This window comes from Pezoporus occidentalis, unplaced genomic scaffold (genome assembly GCF_034315485.1).
Source record: "Pezoporus occidentalis ecotype Australia unplaced genomic scaffold, CSIRO_AGI_Poc_V1 ctg80, whole genome shotgun sequence".
Classification (NCBI taxonomy): Eukaryota; Metazoa; Chordata; class Aves; order Psittaciformes; family Psittacidae; genus Pezoporus; species Pezoporus occidentalis.
The window spans coordinates 321669-341110 of record NW_026916159.1 but is presented as its reverse complement, the minus strand read 5'-3'; the positions used below and the strand labels follow the sequence as shown (position 1 = coordinate 341110).

Genomic DNA, 19442 nt, shown 5'->3' with positions numbered 1-19442 from the left:
AAATAATTTAGGTTGTTTCTCAGATACATCAGGTCTTTGATCTGACTCATAATGTGGCTGTAGAGGTGTCGTGGTTTAAACCTAGCCAGACAGCTCATTCACTCACTCCCCCCCTTTCCTACCTCTTTCTTTCCTTCACACCCCCCCCCCTTCCCCCTCCCACGATGGGGAGGAGAATCGAAAGAATGTAACTCCCACGGGTTGAGATAAGAACAGCCCAGTAACTAAGGTATAACACAAATCACTGCTGCTACCACCAATAATAACAATGATAAGGGAAATAACAAGGGAAGAGAATATGATACCACCTGCCAAAATGAGTCCGACCCAGAAGACCCCATGTCCTTCCGGGTAACTCCCCATTACCACCCCAGGCATGACGTGCTGTGGTACAGAATACCTCTCTGGTCAGTTTGGGTCAGGTGTCCTGTCCCTGCTTCCTCCCGGCTTCCCCTCCCCCCTGGCAGAGCATGAGGCTCACAAAGTCCTTGGTCAGGGTAAACATTACTGAGCAACAACCGAAAACATCGGTGTTATCAGCACTGTTCCCAGGATGAAAGTCAAAAGACAACGCTGCACCAGCTACCAAGAAGGACTAAAATTGACTGCTAGTGCTGAACCCAGGACAAGAGGTACTTGAGCTGGCACAGCAGAGCAGACAGTAATGTATGACTGGGAGAAACAGGACCAAAACAACATCTTGACTTACAATAGTTTTCAAATATACAGCCTAAACAGCTTGCCACATGTGAGCTACTTTTGGCCTTCACAGTTTTGTGTGTCCTGAGTCCTGGGGAAAAAAGTAGTTATGAGTGACTCTTTGCACTTAGGGATTAAGAAAATGACTTTGTGCTCTGAACATCCTTGTCCTTTGGATATTTAATGATTTAGTGATGAAGATTTTTCCTTGTTTTTATTTAACAGAACAATAGGAATAAAAAAACAATAGAGTAAACATTTTAAAAAATGTCATTTGCTTTGTATTAGTATGTGACATGGGTGTATTAAAAAAGAATTACTGTCAGTTTTTCATGTGTTCATGAGGAGATGTGTTCTGGAACTCTCTTGTTACACTGCTAAAGGCCACAAATTACTTGACATCTCTAGGCAATCGTGTATAATGTTAGCACACATAAAAGCTTAAAGCTTTGTAAATTGAAATACAAATTAGTTGTTGAATGTTAATTGGATGTCCGTATCTTTATTTTCAAAACTCCAGAATGTGGAGCATGACATGTCTGCTTCTGCTTTAGACAGAGAGACACTGAATATGTGCTGAAAGAAAGCAGTAAGTCAGGGAGTTCTCTAAACTGTTGATCCACAGCAGTGTAGCTGAGAGCTACACTGGTTTATTATTGGGATATTTTTTTTACACGTTTCTCCGTGCTCATTAATATTTCAGATTGAGATAGACTAGACAGCTTTACTACTATTTGCACTGAAAAGTGTCCTTCCACATCAATCCAGGCTTGTTCTTTTAATAAAGATTTTAATAAAAACATAAGGAAAGTATTATAATACAGTGTGCTGTATCCTACAGTTATTAATAGCCTGTCACTGACCTCAGATTGGTTTTGCCTCTCTATAGACTAAACTATATGAACGCAGAGGAACTTCCTGGGCAAAGACAGGCAATGCTTAGACTAGAAAATGAAAATGTTGAGATTTCACTGATGAGAAAGCAATTATACACATGAAAGTTACCTCTTCTAGCTGTCTTCACCCATTTTAAAATTACATTCCCATCCACTGGCAAGAGGATTTATTGCACCAAAAGATTGCAAACTGAATGTAGTAAATGTCTTCCCTACCCTCATATATTTTAAAAAATGGGGAATGATTAATTTTACTCTGTGTCAGCAGAGGTTTAGGACGCCTGAAAGGTGTTTTCTGTAAAAAAGAAATCATATATACATGATTTATATATATATAAATATAAAATTCACAAAAAAATTTAGCATAGTTTGTAATGAGAAAAATGTATGCAACATAGAAGACAATGTAATAATTTATTATAGAATTACTTGGCAATACATTTCAAAATAGAAAACCACGAAGGCAAAATTTTTAACTAGTGATTGAAAAATCGTGTTCTAGATTCATCATTCAAAGGACAGACAGAATATCCCCAAAGGCTTGTGTTGAATTCTTTTTGTAGGTGAGAAATGCAAATAGTTTCAGCAATTTTCACAGCAATTTATTCAAACTGTCAGTTTTGTGGCTCCTCTTTCTTCTTCCATTGCTTGTAGTAGTAATTATGAAGCTAAAATATTGAATGTGTATCTGTAGCTTACAGCAAACTCTCCAGAAGAGAAGAATTGTGATAAGCAGCAACTGTTTCTTTTTCTTTTTCACCCTTTTTACTCCTTGGAATGATGCTAATGGTGAGCATCTTCTATTTTATCCCCCCTTTCCCCCTCCCTTATTTTGCCCTCTTCCTTCTGTGATTCAGAGAACTGACTATGGGGTAGATCTGTGTATTATCATACTGGTATCCAAACACTCACAAATTATCCTGCAATAGTTTTAGTAAAATGAAAATGGGCCCCCTGGTTCACAGAAACATAGAAATGGTGCCCAAAAGCAAGCATACCCTTGATTTTTTTATTCTTTGAACTGAAATTGGTGGTCTTGGCACTTTTCTGAGAAAATGGACATTCATCGATACAGGAGAGATTTTAACTTGATGTAAGACAGGGTTTTTTTCATCATTATAACAGTCAAATTTAGAACAGGCTGCCTGGAGAGGTTGTGTAGACTTTATCTGTGAAGGTTTTCAAGACACTACTGTATAAATTCCTAGTTATCCTGGCCCAGAGAATGGCAGTCTCATTTTCACAGTGAATCAGGTAGTTACAGGTACAAAGATTATGTCAATCTCTTCCTTGACATTGCTTTGATGAGTTCTGCCAGCAACTAAAAAGGTTATTAGAAGCAACTCTTATTTTATAGATATCTTAACAAAGGTAAAAAAGATACGGTAGACAAATCTGAAGAGCTAGAGAGACTCTTATAGTATTTGGGACCAAAAAACCACCCAAAACCCAACCAAACAAAAGGTTTGTTAGTATTTGTCAAACTTGTCTACCATCTCTCCTACTGTCTTGTCTCCAACAGTGGCAGGGAACGAAGAATGCAATGAGCGTATTTGATACTTTGCTAGCCTCTAGTTTCAGCTTGGGTTGCTTCCTGATCTACACATGGTTTCTAGGCTTGAGTGTTTGTATAACCACCACCAACTGCAGCAATCTCCATCAAACTTTAAATAACTAATTGGAGGTATGATAAAGACTAAAAGCAGTAACTCTGTCATTGTTGAAATCTTCTATAGTGGTTTATGCTGCTTATTTATTCACTCTTTCATTATAGCCATTGCCTCTTCTGGGAATCAATCTTGAAGAAAAACTCATAACTAATCCATAACAGTCTAGTTGAAATCACGTCTTATTTGGAAATACTCCTCATTACTGCACGTATGAGGAGAAGCTGGTACACTGACATATACTAGCTTGTTCTTTCACCCCTCAGAAGCATTTCGTTTAACAGTGAACACTGTACCAAGACAACTCTGAATGGCTTCTTGAAGTTCTGTGCAGCTTGGGAAATCTTCACTGATTTTGTCCCATGTACAGTCAGCCAGATAGTACTGACACTTTTTTAGAAGCTTTAGAAGCTCTAAGGAATTGATGCTTAAACCATGACACATTTGAGAGAAATATATTTTAGCTGATGAGAAAATGAACATGAGCAGGCAGTGTGCACTCGCAGTCCAGAAAGCCAACCGTATCCTGGGCTGCATCAAAAGGAGCGTGACCAGCAGGTCGAAGGAGGTGATCCTGCCCCTCTACTCTGCTCTCGTGAGACCTCACCTGGAGTATTGTGTGCAGTTCTGGTGTCCTCAACATAAAAAGGACATGGAACTGTTGGAACAAGTGCAGAGAAGGGCCACGAGGATGATCAGGGGACTGGAGCACCTCCTGTATGAAGACAGGGTGAGAAAGTTGGGGCTGTTCAGCCTGGAGAAGAGAAGGCTGCGTGGAGACCTCATAGCAGCCTTCCAGTATCTGAAGGGGGCCTATAGGGATGCTGGGGAGGGACTCTTCATTAGGGACTGTAGTGATAAGACAAGGGGTAATGGGTTAAAACTTAAACAGGGGAAGTTTAGATTGGATATAAGGAGGAAATTCTTTCCTGTTAGGGTGGTGAGGCACTGGAATGGGTTGCCCAGGGAGGTTGTGAATGCTCCATCCCTGGCAGTGTTCAAGGCCAGGTTGGACAAAGCTTTGGGTGGCATGGTTTAGTGTGAGGTGTCCCTGCCCATGGCAGGGGTGTTGGAACTAGATGATCTTAAGGTCCTTTCCAACCCTAACTATTCTATGATTCTATATGAGAGAAATATAGTCTTGCTTTTGCTATGCACATGTTTTTAGCAAGGGACTCTCCTACAGTTAACATAATGCTGCTGAAGTAAGCTTTTTCCACTTGAATATCTAATTTGGAAATGAGCCGTGATTTATAAACATAGGGGAAAACTGTAGTGATTATCTTGAATATATTAGAATTAAGTGACTAATTACATAAGTATCTGTTTCCTCTTTTAATATTCAAGACTGTGAATATTACAGAGTATGTATCTCTGGAGTATATACTGCAGCTTCATAGCAGTATGATCAGCCCTTGGAAAAATGGAAATGAAATTTTTTATCATCCGCCGTGAATGTTTCTCCCTTTATGTATCTTATTTTGACACAATGCATTTCATGATGTGGACGTCTGTTTGCTAAAAATTTAATTAGTGTCACTGTCCTATTTCAGACAATCGAGATCTTTTCATCTAAGAATTAAAGGAGGAATCCTGCCTTTACAAATAAACAAAAAAAATGTCATACCAATGCTAACCCTTGAATTAATTTTCAATTAATTATGGCTGAAACCAATTTTGTAGGGTTTTTATGGAATAAAATTCAAAGTCTGGTTCTACTCATTCTTTCTGGTCTTGACCAGGCAGTGACAGTTTATGCACAGTTGTCAACTGAATTAGGTAAACCATATGTACTCCCACCACCCTCCTGTTTGTGGGTGGCAGTGAATAGGAACAGAACTGGGTACTTTCTCTGCTTGGCATTCCTCAACAGTGTGGATCCAAAAGATGCAGCTCAACTGCAGAACTGTTTTACTAGTCAACAAGTACTCTACGCCTCCCACACTTCTATCTAGCATATGGTGAGGCAAGCCTGTAGAACATGGTGAGGGATTTCACTACATCTCTTGAAAGTAAATAAATAATATTTGAAAATTCTACTTAATTCTATTTAAATTCTATTTATTAATTCCATTTAAAAAAATTAAATTACAGAATTAACTATCCATGAAAGCATATCTCTATAAAACTTTCATGGTCACCTTACACAAATATTACTTCAGTAATTTAAAGTACTTCTTAAACATGAGACAGTCTTCATTTAAGGTATGGGTCATCCTAATGCTCTAAATGTCAGAGACTTCTGACTAAACACAAGACCAAGTAGTGCTCTGCTGCAAGTCCTTTTGATTTTTTTTAAAGTATTAGATAGGCATTTAGAACAAGAAGTCTTTCAGCATGATAAGCAGGCCAAATGACTTAATTAATTTGCAGCTATTATGCTTTTGTGTGAAACCATACTAAAACTACAACCCTGTCAGTGCAGTGGAGTCTGCTTTGTACTGAGTCACAGCTGAAATTACTGCTACCTTCCATTTATTTTAAATGGATCTTTACAATGGATTTTTTTATCATCATTCAGCTGGCTGTTGAGTGTCCACATGGCATCCTCACAGGGAATGCATTACAGTAGTTTTAAGAGGATGCAAATGATATAATGAGTAAAATTTGTTTACTCACATTATTAGCAAAATGATATTGATTAACATTTTATATTTATAGGAATCTTATTCAATTTTTTCTATATTTATATATATATATATAAATATTCCTATTTATAGGAATCTGTTCAAACCTGAATTGCATGAGGATCTAATCCATTTTATTGGACTACATCATTGTAAGCAAGTTCTGAATGCTGCAGTTTATTTGATTCCATTAAGTCCAATGGCATTCGAACATGAAATGAATGGAAAAGACAAGTAAACAAAATATAAACCACTAGTATTTGTGGGAGCAACTGTGGTAGAAGTGGAAAAGCTATTAATGATACTTCTACTTAAAGAATTTGTTTGGTAAAGTAAAAAATGCATCCTCTTCAATGTAATTGTGTGTACTCTGAAAATACGTTGTAGTGACCAACTAAATATTGGGTAGGGTGGTTTTGGTTTTTTGTTTTTAAATAAGCCTATTTCTAGGTGAATCAATTAAACACTTGTGTGCTGCACTGCTTTTGACTTAGCCCTGAAGTTGTAAAGAGTGAGCTGTATGGAGAGAAGGCTGACGTCTGGGCTGCAGGATGCATCCTTTATCAGATGGCAACTCTGAACCCCCCATTTTACAGCACCAATATGCTCTCCTTGGCAACTAAGGTATTCAGATTTGGCAGATCATCCTATCAGTTGTTTTTGCATGTGTTCACTAGATCCCTGAGAATTTATGTTTAAGTTATATATGCATAAACTGCTCTCTGGTCTGATGCATGAATGAGCCAAGCATTTATCATTGTATGAATTGCTATTTTGCAATTCTAATTGCAAAAATTGCTTGGAAATATTAATGTATTATTACCTCTCAGACTATCATACTTTTATCATTGTATTTGGTGATAGGAGCTTTAGATACGTAAAATTTATTGATGTGCTATAATATTGGATTTTCTATGGCATTGTGCATTACACCATAGGATGTGATCATAAATAAAATTAGTGTTTGTTTTAATGTTTCCCTTATTCACGTATTGTAGCCCTTTATTCTACAGTTATTATGTACGTTAATGTGGATACCTGATTAGAAGTTACATGCTGCATTAGAAGATGTGTTCTAAGCTGCTTTGTAAATTAGAGCTGACGATGTAATGCCCATCAGGTTGTTTCAAGGAACAATACTTATGGGATCTTCAGATAAACAGTGGAATATTTTACTTCAACTAACTGTAGATTATTTATCTTGCAGATAGTAGGAGCTGTGTATGAACCTGTACCAGAAGGACTGTACTCAGAAAAAGTGTCATTTATCATAAATAGGTAATTACTTACCTAGTTTTAATTCAACATCCTGCCAAAAAGGTGTTTTGTTCTGTATGTTTCCACTGGTGGTAATGTGTCAGTTTTCTGACTTCAGCAACTGCCTGTATTTGTCTCTGAATATTAAATATCTTCTGATTTAAAAGAAAAATTGAAGTATCTCTTTACCCTGCTAATACAATATGTGATACAGTTGCATACATGCAGCGGGAAAACTCATGCCTGTATAGTCAGCATATTTATCCAGCCAGCAAAGATTTTATACTTGGTACTGAAGTTTCATGATACCAGTGCTGTGGTTAATTCCCTACACATAAATCTCTGAAAAACACAGTATTTTGAGTCATTTTCAAGTGCACTTTACAGTCAAGGCAGTAATCCTGTGTCCAACAACAGCCTGTTGCAATAAATTATTTATAGATCATTGTATGATCACAATGATCATTTTGTGTGTTTATTTGACTGGTGGAAATACGTTTCCCAGTACTTTTTAATCTTATTAGCAGGACAGCAGATATAAGAAAGCACAAGATAATGCAGTAATGGAGGAAAAGGTGACCCTGTATTTATTCTACTCATCACATATTTCTCTTAGCTATGATTACGTCTTCCTGGTGATAATATAATGTGTAAGCCAAAGTATAGAGAGTGAATTGATGCACTTCTGAAATTTAGTTCCTTTGATTTTTCCATTTTAGAAAAACTCCACTTGACACAAAAATGCTTTTTCTTTCTCACTCTGATATTGAATTCCATCTCTAAAAACCACTTTACTGTACAAGACTGTAAAGTTTTTATACTGTGTTTTATTGTACAAAAAGGCTTTTATTATTTAAAGACCTTGAGGATGAAGGTCAACAATAGAGAGGATAGGCGCTAATAGAACTAACATTTATGTTTAAGAGGTCCTGTAATGAATTTTAATATTTTAAATACTTTCAGATACTTGTAGTTAGAATTTATCAGGCTAGTCAGGTAGGGCTGCTGTTTGGGAAATCCATCCTGACTCTTCTGAGTTGCCTTCTTGTTCTTTGTGTGCTTGGAAATTACTTCCAGGGGAATTTGCTCTATTATTTCCCAGGGACTGAGGTGAAGCTGACTGGCTAGAATCTGCCTGCATAATTCTTCTTGCTCTTCTTGGATATGCATGTGATATTAATCTTTTTCCACTCTATGGGAACCTTCCTCTGATCCTTTCAGACATGATAGATAGTGGCACTGACTAGTTGCATCAGCACCCTCATGCTCATCTCATGTGATCCCATGGGCTTCTGTATGTTCAATTGGCTTAAATGCTTTCTCGCTGTATTTTCCATCGTGTGGTAATGCTTCATGCTCATGGACTCTGTGATTAGGTAGGCTCAGAGACCTGGGAACACTTAAGGCCGAAGTTTCCTAATGGAAAAGGAAGCAAAAAAGGGATTGAGTATCCCAGTCTTTTCCATGTCCTTTTTCATTAGCTTGCATAGTGGGTCCCCATTTTCCTTAGCCTTTCTTTTCTTGTCAGTGTAATTACAGAAGGCTTTTCTTCTGCCTTCCACATTCATTGCTAGTTTCAGCTGCAGCTGAGCTTTGGCTTTCTTAGCTCCACCTCTCAGGTAATATCTGCATATTCTTCCTGTGTAGATCATCCCTGTTTCCTATACACAGGATTGGGCTGTTCTGGTGCTTTGAGATATCCTGGAAGATTAGCTCTCCCAAGCTTTCCCTTTACTTTCCAAAGCAGTCTTCAGTGACATTCTACCATGAAGATCCATGAACAGGCTGAATTCTGCTCTCCTGAAGTCCTGCATCATAGCCATACAACCTGTTTTTCTCACTTCTCCCAGGATTTTTAATTCCAGTTCAAACCAGTTTGATGGCTGCTGTAGCTGAGGCTGTCCTGCCTGGTTCTTCCTTGTTTGTGAGCAACAAGTCTGGCAGAGTGCCTTTGCTAGCTAGCTTCTGAATCTGCTGCACCAAGAAATTGTCATTGACATATTCCAGAAGTGTCCTGGTTACTGCACTCGGCCATTTTATATCAGGGTAGTTAATAAGCCCCAATGAATATAAGTGCCTGTATGAAGTTTTCTCTGCCTGTCCAGCAAAGGATTCATTGACTTCGTCTTCTCTGGATGATTCTACATCATCCAAACAATCTCCCACAATGTCACCACAATGTTTCTCTGGTCCTCTTGCCCTTACCCAGGAGATCTTGACTCCAAGCAGCCAGTCTCTAGACTGCAAGTTGCATCCACCCTGACTTGAACCTTTGCGCCTGCCTGGAAGAATCAAGAAGAACCCCAGCTCAGTCCTTCTACCCTTCATTCTTGACTACAGCACTTTGTAGTAATGAATTCTCCTGTAAATCTTCCTGACAGCACACTCACCTCCTTCACAGCTGCTTTGTCCAGTGGTGCAGTGCCTTGACCAGAGCACAGTCCCTACAAAGGAGTCCTCTTCCCCCCAGCCTGGGAAGAGGCATCACCCACACCCTAGTGTGCCTGAGTGCACAGCAGCAGCCCCTCAGCAGTTCTGTCTGGGTTGGTGATAATTGTCCCAGCTGATGCCAGATGCTGTACTCTGTGGTGTATCAACACCAAGGCTGAGCAGTGTTGAACTGTCCCCTCCAGGCTTGAGCAGAGTGCTAGCCCGTATTGTTTGGTAAATACCAGTGGAGGAATGCAGTGGTAGTAAGCAGTTTTTTAGGAAGAAGTAATTAGCTTTCTTTAAAGAATGTTCTTTCATCCATAGATGCTTGACTCTGGACGCAGAGGCACGTCCAGACATAGTGGAAGTTAGCTCACTGCTGTCTGATGTGATGATGAAATACCTGGATGTTTTATCCACCTCTCACCTGATGTTAGAGAAGAAACTGGATCGGGAGAGGAGACGAACTCAGAGGTACTTCATGGAGGCTAATCAAAATGCAGTAACCTATCACCATCAGCTTTCCATTTTAGCACAAGTAAGTACACGTTAGGCTTTAATTTTTTCTTATCATTGTTTACCGTATCTGAGAAAATAAGGTACAATAAACCAGAAAATAGATCAAAATTAAAAGACTCATCCTTTTAGAACATTTTTCCGTGCAGGCTCTTTGATTTATTTTAACAAGGCATTGATTTATTTTTTGTGGACATGCTGATGAAGCAAAAATAACAGTATCTTGAAAACTGATATAATTCCATGTTGAAAAATGGCATTGTTATGGGGGTATTTGCAGTTTTGATAGTATCCCATAACATTTAATTATTACTGCACACTTGTGAATGGATTGTGAATAGGAGAAGATGCATTTGGACAGGGTGGAACAAATGGATAATCTTGTGTATGATCCACAAACAATGACCCCTAGGAAAATAAATCTTACGCAAATAAAATTTTTAATTGCAGACAGCTAAATGAAGAACAGTGGTGCTGTCAGGTTTTTGCTCAATGCTTTCTTACTGTCTAATGCAGTTCTGTAGAGCTACTTAAAATTCTTCCATTTTCTTCAGGCTGTGTTTTAAGCGCTCTTCATGAAGGACATCAGTATTTTGCATAATGAACTAAAAAAATTAATGGGCAAAGTTTTTGAGTAGTAAAAGCTCACTGTGAGAATTATTGTTATGGTAATTGTGAAGCAAATTTGCACAGCTGCTGTTGTCTGTTTGGCTATTGTATCTCTCTTGAATTCATCAGGGCTCAGAAGTTTGCTCTGAAGGACCTTTGTGTAGGAAAAAGGTTTTCAGTAACACCTGGTTCAAAACTCATGGATTTGGTTTTTTTTTAATGTGTTCTTTGTCTTCACCTTCCTGGACCAGAATAAGACTTGTAGAAAATGTTTTGGTTTTTTTTTCAGTAGTTTTTTGACCTTTCAGCTCAAGATCATTATTTGTATTATGACATTTTTTTCCAATTAAAGCTACGCCAAAAACTTCCAGGAAAACCTTAACAAGGCACTATCATTTGAAATGCAAGGGTTACTGAGATGCAAGGAAAAAGCAGAATAGGGTATCGGGGGCAAGACTTATGAGGAGTGGCTGAGGTCACTTGGGTTGTTCAGGTTGGAGAAGACAAGGCTGAGGGGTGACATTATGACAGTCTACACCTGCCTATACAGGGGAAGGTGCTGATCTCCTCTCTCTAGTGACTTGCAATAGGACACGAAGGAATGAAATGGAGCTGAATCAGGGAAAGTTCAGATGGCACATCAGGAAAAGACTCTTCACTGAGAGGGTCACTGGAACAGGCTGCCCAGGGAAGTGGTTTTGTCATCAAGCCTGTCAGAGTTCAAGGAGCATCTGGAGCATGCTCTTAGTCATATGGTTCAGTTTTAGCTTTAGTCCTGCAAGGGGCAAGGAGCAGAGAGTTGGACTTGATGATCCTTATGGGTCCCTTCCAACTTGACATATCCTACAATTTATAACTTAAATCAGTATAAGCAATTATTTTCCATGGGTTTTTGAGTTCTTTTACCCTACACATTTGGAGAATTGTTGTATGACGTTATTTTTTCACACCTTGATATAGTCATTCTCTTGATTCTCTTGAAATTTGAAAAAAAAGCAAAAACCAACTGTGGATGGAAAGCTGCTTGATTTGGGATTTCAATGCAGTTATTCTGTCTTCAAGAGAAGACTGCCCTATCCATGCACTTGTAAGGTATAACAGAACTAGTAGTTTTACATTGAAGTTAGAGTACTAGTGTGGGATTGAGTGTGCTGTCAGCAAGGTTGCAGATGTTATGAAGCTGAGTGGTGCAGTTGGCACACCCGAGGGATGGGATGCCATCCAGAGGGACTTGGGCAGGCTCGAGGAGTGAGCCCATGTGAATCTCATGAGGTTCAACAATACAGGCTTGGGGATGAAGAGATTGAGAGCAGCTCTGAAGAGAAGGACTTGGGGATACTGGCAGATGAAAGATTGGACATCAGCTGGCAATGTGGGCTTGCAGTGCAGAAGGCCAATTGTATCTTGGGCTGCATCCAGAGGAGCGTGGCCAGCAAGTCAAGGGAAGTCATTCTGCCCTCCTCTATGCTGCTGTGGTGAGACTGTGCCTGGAGTCCTCAGTACAGGGAAGACATGGACCAGAGGAGGGCCACAAAAATGATCAGAGGGATGGAACACCTTTCCTATGAGGAAAGGCTGAGAGAGCTAGGGTCACTCAGTCTGGAGAAGACTTTGGGGAGACCTTATTGCGTCCTTTCAGTTCTTGAAAGGGGCCTATAAGAAAGATGGGGAGAGACTTTTTATCAGGGCCTGTTGCAATAGGACGAGGGGTCGTGGTTTTAAACTAAAAGAAGAGAGATTCAGGCTGAATGTGAGGAAAATTTTCTTTACAATGAGGGTGGTAAAATACTGGAATAGGTACCCAGAGAGGTGGTGGATGCGCTATTCCTTGGAGACATTCAAGGCCAGGCTGGATGTGGTTCTGGACGCCTAGATGAAGATGTCTAGTTGAAGATGTCCTTGCTCATTGCAGGAGGAATGGACTAGATGACCTTTGAAGGTCCCTTGCAACCCAAACTATTCTATGATTCTTCTTCTGTTCTGTGTGAATACTTGGAAAATACACCCATCTACAAAAGGAGAAGGAAATACATGTGTATTTCGGGAGATAATGGCTAATCTTCTCAAGGAAGGAATACTGTAATTCTAGTTCCACTTCAATGAACCTGATTCTGGATCTGACAAAGATTCAAACCACTGTAGAAGCTGAGGGGAGTATAGCTTGGTAATGAGAAGTGGGAAAACTTACCATGTGTCCTTGCTGTAAAGAAAACAGAATAGATCAGTCTAGAATCTTTTGAGTTTCAGAGGAGTGCTACAGGGCTTAGAAACAGAAGGAGCCTTGTTGTTTCTCTGTCCCTGATATTGTGGGAAAATTTTATGAAGTTGGAGGATTTCTACAAAGAGGGTAATTATTCCTGAAAAGCTAGACTTTCAAAATAATAAAAATGAAAAAAAAGAAACAATAAGAAAGTATTCTGAATAAAAATACTAGGAAGAATTTCAAGCAGTTGGTCCTGAAATGAAAGATTTGTGAGGTATGGACAATCTAATTCATCTTAGTCAAGGCCACAGCTATTCTACAGCCAAGTAATTTGTCATTTTTCCATGGTGTCAGAGAATTCAGTGTTTCAGTCAGATAGCTCAGTATTTTGTTGAAGCCAGCTACCATATACTTTGCTTTCTCTCTACTAAAATGTACTTATGGCCTCCTTTTTCATCCCAGTTGTGTCATATTGTGAATGTTCCTGAAATAAAAAGTGTACTCTCTGTCCTGGTTTATGGAACTAAGCAACAAAGATCTTTTGGAGCCAGAATTCAATCTGTTTTATAAGTAGTCTAAAGCCAGTATGGAAGCTGGTAAGTAGGCAATTGAAAGGCAGGTCAGTAGATAATGCTGGAGAAAGTTAGTTACCTTGGCTGGCCAGTACAGCATAAAAAGTTGAGTTTTTGTGTTGCAAGCCAAATCTGGGTCTCAAAACAGCAGCTGATGTAACTAATAATGAAAGTATCTTTCTGATCTTTTCCTTTAAAGAGATGAGAGGGTAGCCAAATAATTTGATTGCTTTTTTGCAGTATATAGGTTTGAAAAATGTAGACATTATTTTGGCTTTTTGCAAAAAGCTGAAAGCAAGTCACTTTTATTACTTTGGAAATATGTGTTTGATTACAGGCATCGTCCATTATTGTTTCATTTACTGTATATAACCTGAGGTGGTTTTAACTTAGTAATAATGCTTAGAAGCCCTTCATAAGCCACTATCCTCACTGTTTGACATATAGATAGAATAATTTCTTTCTCATTGCCAGACTTTTTAATGTAAAATATCAATATACCTAAAACAATATAGTATGATGAATATTGAGATCTGTCTTATATTTTGAATATGGGAGAGAAAACTGCAAGCTCCGTAATCGGAATCTGTTAGCTAAAAATATATAACAAAATATGAGCCATTTGTACCTCCCTCTACTCTGAGAATATATTAAAATTAGACAGACATGATAGACTACCTGGCTGATCAGAGTAACTTCCCTTTCTCAATTTCTGAAGTTCTGATCTGTGCATATGGCACACATTTCATCACATTCTTTCCCTATACCAGTTTTTGCAGTAGTGTTCTTTAGAAACCCAAGCTTATCCTAATTTTTATTAATAATGTCACTAGAATACACATTTTATTTTTAAATGCATACATTCAAATGAAATTCAAAATTATGCAGAGTAATGGGAGACTAAGACACTTAGATAATGGAAAAGTGGGTATAACTTTTGTTTCTGAGTGTAGTGTGATTTATGGAATGGCTCCATGTTCAGTGTTTGTCAGGGCTAATAGGGTGTCAGGAGTCACTAACAGTGTTTGGTCTGAGCTTGTCCATTTAGGTCACCATTAGCTGAGTGCTTTGCCCTAATCTTCAGGTGCACAAGAATGCTTATTAGCAAGATTCTTTCCCTAATTTTTCTGTTTTCACACTTGAACTGGTAAGTCTTCCCCTAACCCAGCATGCAGAAGAGCATGGCATGTAGACCCAAGTGAGTGATCTTTCATCTAGATAGGACTTTTAGCTGCAGGCCAACACTCATCCTCCCAGACCTAGATCTGCAGGCAGCAAGGTATTTTTTTTCCGGTGGACTAGGATGCTACTGCTAGAAGATAGACTCTGATAATGTCTTTCAGGCAGCTTGGTTACAGCCTATGCTAACAAGCCTGCCTGGCTCTTTCTTACAGAAGCAGTTCAACTATTTATTGGTTGGAAATAATGAAAGAAACAGTATAGCTGTTTTCTGACAGGACTATGTCTGAGGTTCAGCCTGGAGAAAGAGGCTCAGAGGAGACCTTATTGGTCTCTTACAACTACCTGAGCTAAACAAGAGACCAATATCTGTATTTCCAGAGACACTTTTACTCAGTCATAAGGAAAGATGAATTCTGGAAAAAAATTTTACTTGGTTCATAGTTTGAACATCTTTTCCACAGGAACCCTTTTCCCCTTAGGTTTCCTTTTGAACTGTGTTTTTCTAATGCTAGAAAGCAGAGTTTATTTCCACAAAGCTGGCAAAAAAAACCTGACACATGGGGAAACCATGTCTAATTATTGTGAAAATGTGAACATAAACTGGATCAACTGATGAAGCCTCAAGGAAGATTTGTAAAATACTGGACTCTAGAATCAGGTGTAGGTATGAGCACAGCTCAAATGAATATGTATCGACCTACTTCATGTTTCAATGTTTGTGATGTTTTGAACATTCCACTGTTTCACACATTTCTTCAAAACATAAGTATCTGTCTTTCTGCTTATCTGAAAGATGTCTCTCTGAGACTTCGAGACATATGGAAATGGTTGTTTCAGCGTGTTGGAGAATACTTTCTCCATGCTTTTCTCACAAAATTATGGTTTTAAATGCCTATGTAGGTTATGGTCCCACTGCAATGCTGAGCAGAAGTGGCATTGAACTTACATCCCAGTCTCCTCCAAACAGGATACTTTTGTTCTTCTAAATGAGTCAGGTGTCCTGAGAAACAACAGTATATAATCTCACTTTTGAAAATTATTAGCTATTGTCAAGGTAGGGCAAAATATATCACAGTAAATTTATTTGTTACTCTCAGATAAGTAATGAAATACTATAGTTCTTTGTGTTCAGATATTATGTAAAAGGACCAGATTTTATGTATAGACATGTTATAGCTTTACAGTTTATATAACTGCTTTAAGACTGTAGGGTACATTGCACTGATCTCTGAACAGATTCTGTAACAGGTCTGATGAATATTTTTATCATGATGTCTACAGAATTTAGTTCATGCATTTCAAACTGGCTTCCTTTCTTCATGTGGCAGCTTGCTGCTGACACCAACTGGTAACAGCAGTCTTTTTGATCTCCCCCCCCTTAGCTTCATCTGATTTACAAGTTGTCAACAGTTGATCTTTTCATGCAAGGTTCAGGATTGGCAATGTGGAAAGGGGATTTAAGTATGAAATGTCCATGCAGTTTGACCCTTCTCTCTCTTTATTTTCTTTGATATAGAACAGATGAATTAGTTCTCTTCACTAATTGTGCATCAACTGTTGAGGGTACAACTAGTGTGCTCACATGCCATGACTAGACTGCTTTCTGTAAGTGAGTTTGAGAGTCATACTTAGTGGTTGCCATGCTGTGTTATACTGCAGTCACTGGTATTGTTGCATCTCAAACATAAGCTTGGTTCAGTACTTGAGTATAAAATGATCCTTTTCTACCTGAATTTAAAGAGAAAAGCTTAACAAGCCACCTCTTACAAGTTAAGTTATAGTTCTGGGAATAGAACAAAAGATGTGGAAGCAATTTAAGCAGACCATTAAGCAGGCAGTGATACAGTCAGTGCTCAGGGGTGCAACTAGGTTTCTGAAGGAGGAAGGATTTCTAATGTGTCCCAATAAAGTCAAAATACTTCATAGGAAAAACTTTGGATGTACAGTGTCTTAGATACAGGACAAATTGTCTTTGATACACTTGTTAAGGACAGAAATATTTAAGACTGTATTATTTCCTGAAATTACTTTAGCCTTAAACATACTAATTTGTCTAATCTATTTATGTAATTTAGCTCTTGTTCTCCTTTATTGCATTTTGCTCTGACAAGACTAAAAAGGAACATGAATTTATTTATGCACAACAGAAATAATATAAGAAGACTTGGAACAATATGTAAAGAGACCATAAAGACAGTCTGCCTTCAAAATAGGTTGCATTAAAATTGAAGTAATAATAGGGATGAAGGATCTCTATTTTTTCCAGAAAAGCTATAAATATTGACAGCAGCAGAGGCAGAATTTTATACTCAGTAATGAACCCATGCTACAGATAAGATTCAGCACTTAAATATTACAGACAATTTTTATTCCATGTTTTGATTTTCTTAGCTCTGCTTTGGTAATGCCAGTCCACATTTGGTCAGTTCAGAGTTGGGGGATCTTTTTGGCATCACATCATATCAAGTGCACTTCATATTTTATTACCATCTTGGTATTTGTGCAGGTTTTGCACTTTCCAGAACTGGTCTACTGTTTATTATCTAAGCTGGAAGAGAGTAAACCTCCCATTGCTTGTATCTGGGAACCTACTATCTTTGTCCAGTCTTTTTATTTTTTTTGTGTTGTTCACTATTTCTTTCTGGTCTGTCATTTGTTTCATATTTTTTTCTACTTTCAGTGATTGTTATGAGAAAACCGCCATCAAGAACAAATATGCCTTTTATGTAAACGCTAGAAAGAATTTGTTTAGATTAAGACTTTGAAAATTTTGCTTTAAATTTAGAATTGGTGGCTGAATCAGATAACATGTAGTCCTGGACTAGCAGCTGAGTGGGAACAAAAACTACAGTTATACAAGTGAAACTTTCATTTGCAGGTTTTCTAATAAGTGCTGGATAAGGACAGTATGTAACATTATTTCCTTCTTTCTTGTCAGAAAAATTATGAGAAGTTGAGTCTTCATAGCAGCAGCAATGGAGCCCCTCATTGCAGCAAAAGTGAACTTTCAGAAAACACTGATCTCCCAGTTGAAAGATGTCAGTCTGCGCATGCAAAAGATGAGGAAAGAACATATGAAGAAATCCTGCTAGAGGATCACAGCACTTCAGAGAACTCAGAGAAAGGTAGTCGATAGCAAAAGGAACATCACAAGTACTATTATCCTGGTTGGAGCTGGGTTAAAAGATTCTTTGCTTTCATTTTTATGTGCAGATATGTTCACTAAACTAGATGATGAGCTGGACATACTGAAAAACTTAAGCAGCTCCACTTCAAGTCATGTGAAAGAGTCTGCTATTGGTAAGATTCCTTAAGAATGAAGCATTCACTACTTTCTAACAAAAAAGTAGTTGTTTATTCCAAAATATTAGGATATTTCATTATTTAATACAAGATCACTATCTGTTGTCAGTCCTAAGGAAAGAAAAATAAAGTAACTGTGGTTGCCTCTGTGACAACCATTTGATTACAACACATTTGGCATCACATGGTCTTTGCGTAGCTTATCCCCATATTTTGCAGTAATGGCTGTGAAAACTGGAATATCATTGAGCACCTTGACAAAGAAGGTGTTTTTAAATATGAAGCATAAGATAATTAGTGTTGATAAGAAACAGAAGGGTATGAAAACTTTTGTCTCTAACAATAATGCTGTGCATATGGATAAATGGATTGTGTGATTAGAGGCTGTAAAAAGGAAAATTGAAAGAGGTAAGCTTTAGCTGTCTAAGTGAATTGACTGAATGGAATTGAAGGAATGCTTAATGCTTAGATTCAAATTAGGAGGGGATTATGTGACAAAACACCTTGTTAATTCTGCCTGTAGTTATTTATGATAATCAGATAGGAAAGCACTAGCTGTCTTTGGTGTTATATTAAGTGAAAAGATTTTGGATTTTATTATAAATATATATATATATATATAAAAAAGAGATCTAAAACATCTTTAATTATCAAATCATTTATTTTCTCTGCACTAATGCCTATAGATTTCAATTAAAGCCAGTTATTTTAAGTAAAAGGATTTTTGATTTTATTATAGATATAGATTTATATCTGAAAAGGAGATTTGAAAAAGATCGATAAAAAAACTGAGCAAAATTTGAGCTTTCTATTCATCCCATGAAGTGCTGGCAGAACATCTGTGATTTAAACTGTACTTTTAAAAGGGGAAATGTATTCAGTTTTCTGAAGATTAAAAAATGTCATTGTTGCAAGGACCTAGGCTACAAAAAAATTAGAATAACATTACTTTATCTGTTTGTAGTCTATTTGGTAGCTGAATTTCCTTTAGATTTTGGCACAGGTACTGGTTTTAATTAAAATTTCTAGCCATTAGTGCAGGGAAAATAAATGATTTGATAATTCTACCTAAATCCATTAATACGATTTGCCTGCCATGCTAAAGACCAGAGGACCTGTGGCTAACCAGCCCTGAGTTTATTATCAGTTTTCTTTAAAAAGTAAGTGTCTTTTCTTTGTTACTTTCTTGTGCTAAGAGAGTAACGAGATGGTTACATGGTACAGGGAAACCTAGTCTGACTGTGGGATGGGGCTGTGTAGAAGGAACCCCTTGAGGAAAAGCAGCCTGCAGAGGCAATGTTCTATTTTGGTGTTAATACTGAAGAATAACATATTGTGCATCTCCTAGAAATGTAATTCTTTGTGGGCTAGTTCAACATTGTACACAGACATTAGAAATCTTTGTGTAGTTTGTAACTTGCTGCACCCAAAGTGTTATTGTTAATGATTTCTTTGTTGTTACTTTTTTTTTTTTGTTAAGA

The 19442-nt window shown here is 37.9% G+C and overlaps 1 protein-coding gene across 3 annotated transcripts in view; it reads left to right on the top strand.

The window, feature by feature from the left end:
* The window catches only part of NEK10 (NIMA related kinase 10), a 106070-nt gene that overhangs the window by 48464 nt on the left and 38164 nt on the right, over positions 1-19442 (top strand). For 2 of the 3 annotated variants that reach the window (XM_062603590.1, XM_062603589.1), the window contains exons 24-27: positions 6384-6513; positions 7097-7167; positions 9901-10114; positions 17597-17783. In XM_062603590.1, the coding sequence (XP_062459574.1) occupies positions 6384-6513; positions 7097-7167; positions 9901-10114; positions 17597-17783 (602 nt within the window). Of the gene's footprint in view, positions 1-6383; positions 6514-7096; positions 7168-9900; positions 10115-17596; positions 17784-17871; positions 17959-19442 lie in introns of all 3 variants that reach the window. The other variant, XM_062603591.1, reaches the window with a different exon arrangement.